The sequence below is a fragment of the Sus scrofa genome, chromosome 4 (assembly GCF_054392235.1).
Source record: "Sus scrofa isolate SSC_HxYL_T2T_F1_AM1 chromosome 4, Sscrofa_HxYL_maternal_Yorkshire_Landrace_v2.0, whole genome shotgun sequence".
Classification (NCBI taxonomy): domain Eukaryota; kingdom Metazoa; phylum Chordata; class Mammalia; order Artiodactyla; family Suidae; genus Sus; species Sus scrofa.
In genome coordinates this window covers 108,104,424-108,119,258 of record NC_139386.1, presented here as the reverse complement: position 1 = coordinate 108,119,258, position 14,835 = coordinate 108,104,424, and the positions used below count along the sequence as shown (strand labels likewise).

General features: G+C 39.7%; 1 protein-coding gene across 19 annotated transcripts in view; it reads right to left on the bottom strand.

The window, feature by feature from the left end:
- The window catches only part of GDAP2 (ganglioside induced differentiation associated protein 2), a 234,809-nt gene that overhangs the window by 169,132 nt on the left and 50,842 nt on the right, over positions 1-14,835 (bottom strand). For 17 of the 19 annotated variants that reach the window (XR_014844355.1, XR_014844356.1, XR_014844348.1 and 14 more), the window contains exons 13-14: positions 5,873-6,016; positions 1,192-1,412 (exon numbers count right to left, since the gene is read on the bottom strand). Coding sequence is in view for 2 of the 19 variants with exons in the window: in XM_085023446.1 (XP_084879572.1) it covers positions 1,365-1,412; positions 5,873-6,016 (192 nt within the window). In the remaining 17 variants the exon portion in view is untranslated. Of the gene's footprint in view, positions 1-947; positions 1,413-5,872; positions 6,017-14,835 lie in introns of those variants that run through there. The other 2 variants (XM_085023446.1, XM_085023445.1) reach the window with 1 other exon arrangement.

Sequence of the window (14,835 nt, the reverse complement as noted above, 5' to 3'; positions counted from 1 at the left end):
GGAGGAATCAAAAGGAATATGAAGACACCCAGATGGAAATGATAATGGTTTGACCTTCATGCAAGAAGTAATGTTTAAAAGGGCTAACAGCTGCCTCTCGTTAAAGTGTAGCACTGGAGGAGGAGTAGGCCAGAAGAAATTCTGGACCAAGCGTAGGAAGGACGTCCTAACAGTTGGGATTTTGCACTAACAGCTCTTGTCCCCAGAAAAGGGAAATCACTCAAGAGGTGCCAAGGACAAGAGGAGTGCCCTGCAACACTCCTTCAAGTGTATTTCTTATCATTTAAAGGCTAAGTGAAGACACCCCATCACACAAACTCTAGTCCTAGCACTTTTCATCCAAGGTCATCAAAACCCTTCCTAAGGGCTACCCTCAGGATAGCTCTGTGAGATAGGTCGCATAATGCTAATTTTATTCATTAGCAAGTTAAGGCACAAACAAAGCCTGAGTGGCAAAAAGGAGTCTGGAATTTTGTTCACTGAAACACACTTCTTTCATCTTGGGGTAGGCAACTCTGCGTTGCCTTGAGACACACCGCAAGGATGCCCTCCCATCATTCATGCCTCTGGGAAAGCAGCTCTCTAAAGCTCACTGAGAGAGTCTTTAGCAGTTGCCCTCCACTGAAGGCTTCTAATGTGTGCACTCCTGTCGAATGAGGAGACCAAATCACCTAGAATTATAGCAAAAAGGCTCAAGATACAGTCTTCTTGTTTCCCCTACTGTGGAGACTAGACCAGTGACAATCTGAACGAATCATTTAATACAAGGAAGGTCAGTCCTGAAATCTTAAGTCTTAACTGGTGCAGTAAAAGTCCGAGACCCCTATTTCGCTAATTTGATGTGTGTGACATCTCTATATCCTTGATCCCAGACAATTCTCTTTTAACATAACCAAATGGTCTGTATAAGATGTGATGCCAGGATCTGAAGCAAACAATGCATCGGGTCAGCGTACGGTGGTTCTATATATTTTCAGAAACACTTGAGTACACAAAGAAAGCGTGCAAGGTTAAAGAGATGATGTGGACAACACTGTGGCTTGTCTAATGGAGAATCCAGTGTCCTTTCAGGAAACTGAAGATACTCAAAAATTGCTCCCCCATTTCTATTAAGGACCCTCGAAAAGTGAACATTTTCATTTGATACAAATATACAAATTTAAAATAAGTGTACAGTTCGGAATGGCCTACCATTTTCAGAGTGCTTATGTGCCAGAAAATATACAGTCAATAAAAAAATACCAGAGAGGTGGGGACAAAAGGCTCTCTGGATCTGTACAGCAAAAATGAATATCCCTTCAATAGGTAGTGATCTGTGGAGAAAGTGGCGTCCTTAGAAACCAGGAGCACGGAAAGACAGCAGGTCACAAATCTGGTGATGGGGGATAAGATGTATAATAAGGCCCATTTTCCTGTAGAAAGAAAAAAAAAAAAAGACAAGAACAATAAATACTATGATCACTGTAACTGGGACTATAAAAGTCAACGATAAAGCAGATGGAAAATGTCTAGCCCAGGCCTGGCCTGGCCCTGAGCAGGCCTGTCATCAGAGTTGGCGTCACGCACGCAGTGGGAATCAGGATGATAATATTTAAAAATACTATTACCATTCTTATGTGCCAGACACTTAATCAGCACTCTTCTTTCATCATTCCTTTATATCCTCACATGATGCCGTAAGCAGGTTAACATCCTCATTTTACAGAACAGGAAACTGAGCATCACAAAGATGGCATAATTGCACGTAGGTCACCTAACTGGCAACCAGAAGAGCCTGAATGTAAATCCACGTCTACCCAAATCTAAAAAGCCCAGGTTCTTTTGCATTAGACTATGATGTCTCGCCGTGGGCTGAATCTCTGAGTTATGAAACAAAAATGATCACTGAGGGATTTAATAGCGGTAACTGTGCTGGCGGAAACGAGTCTTTTCCATGACATGCCTGAGTGGGAAGGCTTTCAACAATTACAATTTTTAGGGCATCCAAGATCAGGATGGAGAATAAATGCCAAACTTCAATGTCAAGGGTAGCAAGCGACGAATCAGTGTAAGGGGACATTTTCTGACTATATTTTGGCTAACTTTATCTTAATAAAAATCAAGACAGCTAGCTTTATGGTAAGATGGACCTGAAATCAGATTTATGAGACTTATGACTCATTTTTTTTTTTGCCTTTTCTAGGGCCGCCGCTCCTGCGGCACATGGAGATTCCCAGGCTAGGGGTCTAATCGGAGCTATAGCCGCCAGCCTACACCTGAGCCACAGCAACTCGGGATCTGAGCTGCGTCTGCGACCTATACATACCACAGCTCACGGCAGCGCCAGATCCTTAACCCACTGAGCAAGGCCAGGGATCAAACCTGCAACCTCATCATTCCTAGTTGGATTCACTAACCACTGAGTCACGACAGGAACTCCTCATTTCTTGTTATTAAGGAAAGTATTTCTTTGACAAGTAACCTGTTTTTCAGTAAACCGTAAATAAAAAAAATGCTTAGCATGAATGTCGGATAGCAGATAAGGAGAATGAGAGGCAGGATGAAAACAGCATTGCTTTATGGTTTATTTACATTACTGTTATTATGCAGCATTAATTCCCCCAGTCTTAAACATAGTAGGCAGTTAAATGTTATTCAGGTCACTGAATCAAAAGCTCTGCCATTCTTCAGAGCAAATGCTCTGGAGCAGAAATTGATCCTAGAACCATAACCAGGAAAACGAGACTATCCAGGAGAACTTACTTTCTGATTATAGATCTGAGCAGGCAGCAAAAAGATTAAAAAAAAAAAAAAAACGGTAGAAACAAATCCAAGGATTGGATACACTTTTTGAAAAGAATAATGCAAAACATTTGTTTTTGTATTTTAGAATTTCCTACCAAAAACTGTTATACAGGAGTTCCCACCGTGACATGGTAGGTTTAGAATCTGACTGCAGCAGCTCGGGTCACTATAGAGTTGCAGGGTGGATCCCCATCCTGGCTTAGTGGGTGAAAGGATCTGGCACTGCTGCGACTGTGGCATAGGTCACAGCTGTGGCTCAGATTCAATCCCTGGCCTGGGAACTTCCATATGCCATGGGTGCGGCCATAAAAAGAAAAAACAAACAAAAAACAAAAAACTGTTATTCTGATCACTCCAGTATTCTCAATGTGCATGGAAGCTGTACTTAAGACACATGCCGTAAGAGAGAAATCTATTCTGAAGTTCAACTGAAAAGAAATGGTTCACTATCCATCTTTTAAATTTCTCCATTCCATTCCACTGCAATATTTTTCTAGGTTTCTTATATCTACATTAAATTGTGATAAAGTAAGAAGGGCAAATCTAATTCTTAATACTATGAAAAAGCGCTTTTATATTAATCTCACAGTGTGGAAAAGACTGACAAGCAATAAAATATTTTCTCTATTTCTGGAAACGATCACAGAACTTTGAAGAACTATTACCAGGTAAATCTGTACACTCTCTACTTTGATTGTATTTATAAAAATGCTAACTCCCTTTCTGAAATGGTCTCAGTACCATTTTGATCTAGATAGGTAAAAATTACCTTCTAACTTCCTTCAAAGCTCCCTTTAAACCTATAAAACTTTCGTCACTATTCTAAGTCCCCTAAGATTCAGAAACACAGAAGCTCCTGAAACTTGCCAACAACCAACACCACATCATACCTTCGCCAAATGAACAGCCTATTTTGGGCAAGGCACACTTCGACATCATGATAAAATTAACCAACTCGACACTCATTTCCTCTTCTCTAATCATATTCTTAATTCTTCCTAGCAAAAAGGAAAAGTTTTCTTTACAAGGTAACATCCAACCACCTTCCATACCTCCACCTCAATGTCCCACAGGGCACTGCAAACTGGACAGACCACCTGTCCTCTCTTCTCTCCAAGCCCCACCCCTGCCCCAATGCTTTTCCTTCAAATTGCCTATCAGGGACGGTGGCAACACCATTCTCTGAGTCTCCTAAAGCTAAAACTCTGGTGGTCACCTTAGGCATCTTTCCTCCTTCATTCCCTGGCAGTAGCCGGCTGCTCAGTCACCATAATGCTATGGATTGCATTTCCTAAAATGTCGACTTCTAGATATCTCTGAGATCTTCAAACCCTTGCCATCATCACTACCACTGTGGTAGCTTTAGTCTCATTTCTCCCGGTGCTTTCTCTGAAAACCTCTTACTTGTCTCCTTGCCTGTCGCTTGACACTCTTTAACCATCTTTCTAAACAGGAACATAACGGCGGTTCTCCCCAGCAGGACGCTCCCCACCGACCACAGAGGAGCTAAGGTACTGCAGCATAACACATAAAGCAGCATCTAGTGATCTGCCCTCTGGCTGCCCTTTCCACGTATCTCCCGATAGCTTCTTTGTTTCCTCCCTCTTTTTATTCCTCTCTTTGGCCTTCATATGTGGATGGCCTAATACCTCAATCTTAGAAAGCTCTAATACTGCTACGGAAAGATGATCCAGTGACCGAAGTGTTTGATTATAGGTTATTTAATTTTGATTAACCACATTATTAATTAGGCCTGTATTTGATATATAAAATACAAAAAAACCCCGATAAAACCATGCACACAAAACACTAAAAACCAAAACCAAGCTTGAGTGTAGTGTTGATATTTGATGAAAACCTGCTTTCTAGGCCCTTAAGTATACAGAAAATGTGTTGGCTTAAAAATCGACCCTTTGGGTTTTCAAACCAATACAACTGAACTTATATATTTCTACCCCAGAAAATAAACAATGAATCCGGACATCAGTATTGAGTCATTATTCCAAATTGTTGGCATCAAAACGTCACTGCCTTTCACATTTCCAGCTATCCATTTTTTAAAAAATACTAAAAAGAGTTATGTATAATTCAAAGAACATAATAGGATTCATTTTCTACTCTAGCAATCTGCAAGAAATAAAAACTGATAATCTTTTTCCCTTCCCGTACATTTACCAATCTTTCTATTATTGTCCAGTCACTCGAATTACAAATCATCTGTGCAGAAGCGAAACATGAAATTTTATTAGCTATTAGAACACACTAAATACGTTGCTCTTCACATAGAGTGAAACAGAAATCATAACTAAAATCAGACAAATGGTACAGAGAAAATGTCTTGTAGAATATTTACTTTGTACATGGTTTACACTAATTAGGGAAGAATAATTCATTTTGAACTTAATATAACCTTCAAATACATTCCCTAATTCATACACAAAGACACTGAATAAGGAGATTGATAACTTTCGGGCCAAACTTGTTCCTTTTTTGTTTTTGTTTTCATTTTTAAGTGATAGTGTGACTAAACACAATGGAATAGAGCTTTGATGAAATTTGGAGTAGCCCTTAGTGTTTACTATATTCACAAATGCATCTGTAAGTAATAAGGTCATTGCTGATGCTCTTACAAAGATTATATAACTTTTAGCAAAATGAAACTTTTAGTCGAGTAGAGACTAAGATAGGCTACCTGGCTGATAATTAATGCTGAAAAACGTTGGACACTAACAGATTCTTCAGGCTCTATTTATGAAGATGAAAAGCTATTCGGTCTTAACAAAATTGGGCAGAGGTGTGTCTCAAAGGTGGTAGAAAAATGACAATATAAGCAAGGATTGGCTTTAAACCTACAGCAGAAATACCTCCCACTGAAGTTTCCTGGGTTTTGGAAAAGCCCTCTCAGAACCAAGCATTTTCCTAAATTCGCTGTAGGAAAAGAATGTCAAATGATACTATCAAATTTACTAAAACACCTTAACTGCATTAATATCATCTCATGGTGAAAAGATGCTGTGCTTATAAGCACTGCTCTATAAAACAGTTACAACACTACAGCAGGTGAGGGAGAATTCCTGGTACTTCTTACCCTGGCATCATATTCAAGGACAAAAGGAGGAAAGTCGATCTGTTCTGGCGAGATGGCAGAAAATAGCTGGTGGAGGCTGTCCACATGGTGGATTTTGTCCTTCAGGCCTGAGACAGAAAAGGTGGTAAAAAACCATGTTGATACCTGATTAACAGAAGAAAAAAAAAAAAACAATTTAAGCCAGTGGCCAGAGTTAGAAATGTAAATGTGATTTTGAAAATTTATGCTGGATAAAAACCATTTCAAAACTGAAGTTGATATCAAAAAAATCTTGCAATAAGCAGTGTTTTTCAACGTGCAGGCTGAAGCGTATCAGTGAATTGGGCATCAGTTTACTGGATTGTGAACAGCATTAAAAACAACAAAAAGAAACACACCAGAGCAACAACTTCCAGGGGATGTGGTTAAGAATGAACTCTGTTTTATGAAGCTTCAGTTTCTGTTATAGGTCTGTCTATACGCTCCTAAGCATAGTGTGTTGTGATGCAATTGTGTATGCTTCTCACTGTGGGCTGGGGTCAAACCACCTCATTATTTGATGGAATAACGGATTCACTGGTACGCTGGAAACGGTTAACATCTCCAAATCGCACAAATGCTTTTCATTTTTTCAAATGAGATTGAAAACGTTTTGCCAATTTTTGAGAGATTTACTTTTCAGTTGACACTTGGCAGGTAATCCCTTTCTCAGTTGAAGTGAATCTTCTGTGGGCATGGAGGCACCTTTGCTCATTTGACTTCACAACATGCAATCTCTCTATAAAAGCTAGTCTGAAAAATTTGTTGGTTGCAAAAAAAGAGAAAAATCTTTTATTTATTATTTTCTTTCTTTGTATTTTTTTTTTTTTTTTTTTGCTTTTTAGGGCCACACCTGAGGCATATGGAGGTTCCCAGGCTAGGGGTTGAATCAGAGCTGTAGCTGCTGGCCTGCACCACAGCCATAGCAATGCAGGATTTGAGCTGCGTCCGCGACCTACACCACAGCTCACAGTAACGCTGGATCCTTAACCCCTGATCAAGGCCAGGGATCAAACCTGCATCCTCATGGATGCTAGTCAGATTTGTTAACCACTGAGCCATGGTGGGAACTCCAAAAAGAGAGAAAATTTTTGATAGCAAACAATACTGGCATGAACTGGGTAATAGCTGGAACTTAGAAACTGTTCATCTATCCAAACAGACAATCATAATTAGTCATGTTTACCAATGGCTTATACAACAGTTCTATGGGGGAGGTATGGTGTTACTGCTATCCCTCTTTTATTTACAGAAGGTAACATGTGCTTATGAATTCTCGGTGCACTGTACACTCCAAATATACAACTGAGTACATTATAAACACGGGACATGCCACCATGGGCACCTGTCACTGAGGCCAATCACTTTGTTAATTTCTCTTTGACAGTCTATCATGTTCTTCAGTGGTTGTTCCAGACGTTCCACATATTCTAGGTGCCTAATACAGCATATTCTTTTCATACCTACCTAGGAGAAAAGGCATGGTATAACAGAGACAACACTGAAACAACTTATCACCATCAGAATCTTATCCAAACTTCCAGACTCAGTAGAGTTGCATCTCCATCATGATTTCTCCTTTCCAGTTCCAAATAGAGTATCCTCTCTATTGAAGTCACATAACCTTACGTTTCAATCTCATTTATAGCTCTTTAGTCCTATTTTGTAGGAATATAAGTAGTTCCTTATATTCACTCCTGTAACCTCCTTAGTACTTGGCAGACACTCATAAAATAGTCTAAACTTTTATATGGTGCAAGATAGAACCATGCATTCTTAAGCAGAATGAATGAATGTGTTTCATAACTCCTACTTCATAATGAGTTTTATGGCCTGGGACGCTATTCTGCTTTGGCTACACTACCAAAGACGGGCGGAAGGCTTCACATTTAACGTTACCTTCTGTCCTTTTCATATTACCAGGGTTATTAGCAGGGAAGACAGGCTAGCACCAAAGAAATTAATGTATATCAAATTAGACAATCCGTTAATTACACACCTGAGGCCAGCTCTGAACAGCAGTTTTATACCTAATTGATACAAACTTCTGTGAACTGAATTAGTTAAAATTCCAGATTAGAAGCTCTACAATCAGCTGAGAGGTAGCTGATAAACTAGTAAGAGTTTTGGAGGGAACATGGAGATTTCAGAGATTCTAGAAAGAGTTTAAGAATACTGTAGAGGCAGAACAGAGAACCCCAAGGATGTGTTAGGAGACACAGTTGTGCAAGGACTCACAATCTACTGGGAGTCCACTATGTGCTAAGTAAGCACTGTGCATGGCTATGGGTGATACAGGGTAACGGTGACATGGCCTTTCTGATGTGGGCTTAGATTCCAGGAAAGGAGCCAGCCTAACAACAACTTCCTTAAGGCAAAAAGTGCTAAAGACAATGAATGGCCCTAAGAAACACACAGATACCTATGACAGGCAAGGAGCTGTGCTACTTGGATAAAGGTATAAAATTACAGAGCTGGAAGGGATTATACAGGGAATTTGTGTTCCACTATTTCTTACCTGAGGACCTTACGACACGCCGCTGTTTTACTCCTAAAACCCCTTTCTTCAATTCTTTGCCTGGCTAAGAACTGTCCTTCAGAGCTCAGTCAGAACTCACTTCTGTGAGGGAGCTTTTATTGACCGCACCCCGCCCCCCCAAACTGGAGAAGCAGCTTCCTCCTAAGGGTTCCAACAACACCGTGTTGACTCATATTCCTGCACAAGGAACAATCTGTACGGGAGTAGCTTAGTCTTTAAAGAGACGAAATTCCCCCGTGTGGGGACTGTCTCCTTCAATATGGTATTCAGAGGGTCTAACTAATGTCCAACATGAAAAGTGAAGAATTCAGGATGTGTAGAAAGAATTAACAAATAGTGTCTGGACTTATTACTTTAATACTATTTAGATGGTCTAATAGTCCTCCTTCTACAAGAAAACAAACTGTACTTCAACCTGGGCCTCAGTCTCTTCATTTATAAAATGAGCAAGTTAGACTTAAATGAATTTTAAAGTCCCTCTTAGTTGTACAATTCTATGAAAGGACTCTCGACTATGCTGCATGTACGGATGTGGTAAGGTGACGGTAAGTTCAGAGAAGGCTGGGTTGGGGAAGAATAGGCAGTGATCTCGGGCACACAGTCTTGAAAGACAAGCACATTTCTCTGCTGTATTTGCTCCCATTACCTCCTTCACATTCTTCAGGCATTAGCAAGAGAAAATTACTCAAAGTAGAGAAGTGGAAGCCCAGTTCCAAGTTCTCTGTTGAGTAACCCAAGAGCAGGGTCTTCCCCTTTTTCCATGTCATTTTTCTAGAGATCAGCTTTTCATTTTCAATTATTTACGACATATCCTAAACATACACCTATTTAGGTAAACTTGCATTACTCAGTATAAACTACTAAAAGATTTTGAAAAAAACTGAAGAAAATTAAAAATTTGGAAAAAGGCTGCTATGATATTTTACGAATGCTAGAAATTCTTTCACTCAATTATTCACAAATGCAGAGCCAAGAACATGGGATCACAAAACAACATAAATGAGGAAAAGATTGTTCACACATGTGTGCACTTAAGTCATCTACTAGAGCCAGAATCAACAGTGGACTTAAATACATTTTCGTTCTATTAGTAAACCTCAAAGAAGAAAAAGAGTAGTGATTTATATGAGCCATCAATTTATTATCACTTTGGGTGGAGAGGCCTGGAAAAGATCTGAGAAGTAGGGAAATCAGAAGAGCGTGATTCGATTGTTTCATTACCCCTTGATTTCATCTCATCTCATTATTTTATAATTATAACCACTCCTTTTACAGTTTTCAACATAGTGTAAAACAATGGTGGATTTCATTACACATGCATTTTCGTCTCTCTGTCCTCCCTCATTTTCTCCATCCTCCCAAATTATGGAAAGGTGACATCATAGCTTTCACTTCATACAGTTGGTCTTCAGCTCTGCCCTACCTGCCATTGGCACTGACTCCTATCTGAAGCCATTCCAGTGGTGTGACCGCCAAGACTAGTGGATCTGACACTGAAATTTCTGGTAAAGTCTATCCACTGATGTCACAGTGTGGGAAGAGCAGCTATTCACTGACTCTCTTGTGTGGGGGAGGAGGGGTTAAAGTCAGATCTTAGCAAACAGTGGCTACATAGCCTCATAAGTCTGGTACAAAGGAACACTCTTCAGGTAAGTCTGAATTTGTGGCAGAAGTGAAAAAAGTTCTTGTTTTTTCATTAAAAAAATTATGAAAATGTCCCAACATTCACCCAAGTTGAAAGAATTTTACAGGGACCACCGGATAGAAACCACGCAACAGTCACTGACATTATACTTAAGTCTTCTTTATCACAAATCTGTCCATCCCTCTATCTTACTTGTTTGCTGCATTTCAAAGTAAACTGCAGACATCAGTAAACTCTCCTCAAAGACAGCATTCATATCTTTAACTGAAGTTCAATGTTATTCCATTTCTTTGCTATAAATTTTGCATTCAATGAAAGGCACAGATTTTAAGTACTTCTGCTGTTCAGACACATGTACACACTCGTATAAGCAAAACTCCTAAGATATAAAACATATTCCTCACCCCAGAAAGTTTCCTCATGCTCCTCTCCCCAGACACGCATACTGTTTTGATTTTTTTCTGCCATGCATTAGTTTTGCCTGCTCTAGAATCTCATATAAATGGAATTATACTGTATAACTCTCTTATGTAAGGCTCCTTTCACTAAGCATAATGTTTTTAAGATTCTTTCATGCTGCTATGTATCAGTAATACCTATGTTCTCCTTTATGACTATGAAATATTCCATTACAAGAATTTACCATAGTTTAGTTCATCATCATCCCACTGATGGCCACCTGGGCTGGCCATCACTGGCTGCTATGACTAAAGCTGCAGTGAACATTCTTGGATAAGTGGTTTTATGCACATGTTTCATTGCACTTGGGTAAATACCTAGTGGTGGAATTGCTCAGCCACACATGAGGTATATGTTTAGTTTATAAGAAACTGTCGTAACTTCTTTCAAAGTGGTTGTACAAATTTACATTCCAACTCACAATGTAGGAACATTCCAGTGCTCCACATCATTCATATTTGGTGCTGTTAGTCTTTTAGACTTAAACCATTTTGGTGGCAGTGTAGTGATTATCTCATTGTAGTTTAAAAAAAAAAAAAACAGTTTAATTAAAACATAGAGAACAGACTTGTGGTTGCCAAGTGGGATGGGAGATGGAGTGGGATGGTCTGGGAGTTTGGGGTTAGATGCAAACGTTTCCATTTAGAATGGATAAGCAATGAGGTCCTGCTGTACATCACAGGGAATTACATCCAATGTCTTGGAATAGAACATGATGGAAGACAATGTGAGAAAAGGACTGTATATCTATGTATGATTGGGTCACTTTGCTGTACAGCAGAAATTGACACAACATTTAGTAAATCAATTTACTTTAATAATAATAATGAAAAAGATATAACTGACTGGCCAACAGGGACCTGCTGCAGCACAGGGTACTCTACCCAATATTCTGTGATAATCTACATGGGAAAAGAATCTGAAAAAGAATGAATGTATGTGTATGTGTAACTGAATCACTTTATTGTACAGCAGAAATTATCACAACAATGTAAATCAACTATACTTCAATAAAACTTTAAAAAATGAAAACAAAACAAAAAATGAAAAAAAAAACTTTAAAAATGAAAAGTTTCTTTTAAAATGTTATAAATATTTATAATATATGGTTTGGTAGGACAATTAGTCCTGTGTTAATTTATTACAGATTAATTTTTATTTGAATTTGTAATAGAGAAAAGAAAATCAAATGACAGATAAAATGTTTCAATGTTGTATTAGGAAACGGAAATTCTGTCTTAAGTACTACAGATTTAGAATAAGTTTTGAAAGCAGGGTGTTTGTCCTCCAACTTTGTTCTTTTCCAAAGTTGTTTTGAATATTTTAGATTCTTTACATTTTGATTGGTCAATTTCTTTTTTTTTTTTTTTTCTTTTTCTTTTTCTTTTTAGGGCTGCACCTATGGCATATGGAGGTTCGTTCCCAGGTTAGGGGTCCAATCAGAGCTACAGATGCCAGCCTACAGCACAGCCATAGCAACATCAGATCTGAGCCTTAAGTCTTCACTCACCTCTTGGTCATAAAATATAATGCAGACTTTTCACTGCTCATCTTCTGAATTTCTCCACTGTGCTTTAAAATAATAACTCTTTCTATCATCTCTGATGCTTCTCCGTGCACTAGCTAAGATTGACGGACGCTCCCACTGGCATCCGTTAATCTTAGTTCTCCTGCTTGCTTTCTACATCACCTCTTCTTGGTCTCCTTCCCTGATCCCAGAGCTCTGTCTTTAGCTGCCCTCTTTGGTCTAAGTCTGCAATTTTATTCATTAACACTTTTACTTTTCTCCGAGGCTGGGGGTTGGCAGACTTTTGCAAAGGACCCTATAGTAAACAGTAAATATTTTAGGCTTCTTATATTACCATTAAGAACACTGCAGTAGGTAGGCCGGAAGGCATGTGGAAGAGTGCTATCTATACTGGAGGCTGGACAACATGAATGTTGATTAGGATGTTGCTGTATCCTTTCAGGTAAGAGATGACGGTGGGATGAACTAAAGCAAAGGCAATGAGACTATGGGACACAGGTACAGAGCTGGACAAGAGTAAGCACACAGAACTGATGCAATATGGTGAGAGGTGAGTTAGGTCAAGCACTCAAGGGTGTCTCCCTGGTTGTTGGCTTAGGCACTGGGTAGAGAGCAGTTCTATTTACAAACAGCAGTTTGGGGAGTGAGAGGGAGAGGAGGACGTGAGTTTTCAAAATGTTGAACTTTAGGTATAATGTCTAAGTGACGGTATCTAATTTGCAGTAAACATGCAGGCCTAGGCCCAGGAATGGTAATGATGATGACGATGGCAGCTAACCTTTACTGGGTATTTATTACGTGTCAGGTAATGTTTTATGTTTTAAGGATTTTACATGCATTACCCAATTCATCCTTCAGACAGCCAATACAAGACAGCTACTATTATCCCCAATTCATAGAAGATGAAATTAAAGCACAAAGAGGTTACATAACTTACCTGACATAATAAGTTGGTGACTGGTAGAGCTGGGGTTGGAACTTATGATACCTCAATCTCAAACCCACGCTTTCACACATTAGACTTTACTGCCCCTCCAGACATAGATTAAGGAATTGCATATATCTTGGAGGGTTGTTGAAAACATAGTAATGAAACAAAGTACAGAATGAAAGAGGACAGAGGATTTGGGGACATGAACACTCAAAGTGTGAGCGGTGAAAGAGGCCTGCAAAGGAGATTGAGGAGTGGCTAGAGGAAAAACTAGGCAAGGTAAACTTCAAAGAAGCTAAGACAAAGTGTTTCAAGGAAGAAGTGGTAACTATATTTAAGGCTGTAGGGATTTCAGGCTGTTGGCGATTTCAGCGTGAGCAGCTTTAGCTGCCACAGTGGGGTGTGAACCAGACTGAAGTAATTTCAAGTGTATGGAAGATAGAGGTGGTGAGCAGAGAACGCAGATTACACTAAAAAATGCTGGTTGTAAAATGGGAGATAAGTGGAGGCTTTAGCATGTTTAAAAGTTAATGAGTTAGATCCAGAAAAGTGGGAGACAAGGAAGAAGGTGAGGGCTGAAAAGAAGTTCCCGAGGAAATGGAAAATACACTGTGTAGATGAGAGGGTAGGCTCTTGAATTAAAGTGCCTAGATTCGAGTCCAGCCTTTGCTACTTATCAGTTGCGTACCCTGCAAAAGTTATTTAAGCATCAATTTCTTCGCCTCTAAAATAGGAAGACCACTACTATCTACTTCAGAGATACATTATAAGGCTTAAACAAGATAATGCATAGGGAGAACTGGCACACGGCAGTTGCTTAGGAAGCATTAGCTATTGTTATTACTATGGGATCCAGAGCACAGGTAGAGAGACTGCCTTTCATTAAGAAGGAACACACCTTTGTGACAGAATAAAGGAGGCAATGATAGGAAGAGATGGCATGTAAGTTTGCAGTAGGAGGGAGAAACGGGGAGCTCCTTGTTGATGTTTTCTATGTTCTCAGTGAGAAAGAGGCAAGGCCATCTGCTGGAGTGAGGAAGTGTTAGAGGGACAGGGCTTGAGGAAAGTGGACAGCCACGCTGGACAAAGTATCAAAGGACCTCCAGCAGTCAAAGCCCCATGAATCTGCTGAGAAGCCCAAATATGCATGGAGTAAAGAAAGCAGTGTGATGAAATATCTCAAGATCAGGTTTGGATGGGCAAGTGTGATGAAAGGGCACAAAGTCATAGGTTATTTTAGGCATTGACAAGAGTGGCCGAAGTGATAGGGACATGGGTTTTAAGCTGGACAGGGAAGAAAACAAAAACAAAAAAAGATGCTCTTTTCAGAAAAAGTAAAAGGACCAAAGGACTAGATGTCTTGAAGAAATCAATATATACGATTAGATACAAGGGAATGAGCAAGATAGCTATATCCCAGCTCTCACAGGTCTGGCTGGCTGACATAAAGGGTGGAAAATTAAAGTAATTAAAATTAAAAGTAGGAGTTCCCATCGTGGTGCAGTGGTTAACGAATCCGACTAGGAACCATGAGGTTGCGGGTTCGGTCCCTGCCTTTGCTCAGTGGGTTAACGATCCGGCGTTGCTGTGAGCTGTGGTGTAGGTTGCAGACGCGGCTCGGATCCTGCGTTGCTGGGGCTCTGGTGTAGGCCAGGGGCTGCAGCTCCAATTCGACCCCTAGCCTGAGAACCTCCATGTGCCGCGGGAGCGGCCCAAGAAATAGCAAAAAGACAAAAAAAAAAAAAAAAAAAAAAAAAATTAAAAGCAAATATGAAAGAAGACTATAAAATCATAAGGAAATACAACACAGTAGTATCTATTAGTTGCAGGACTGATCAAAGAG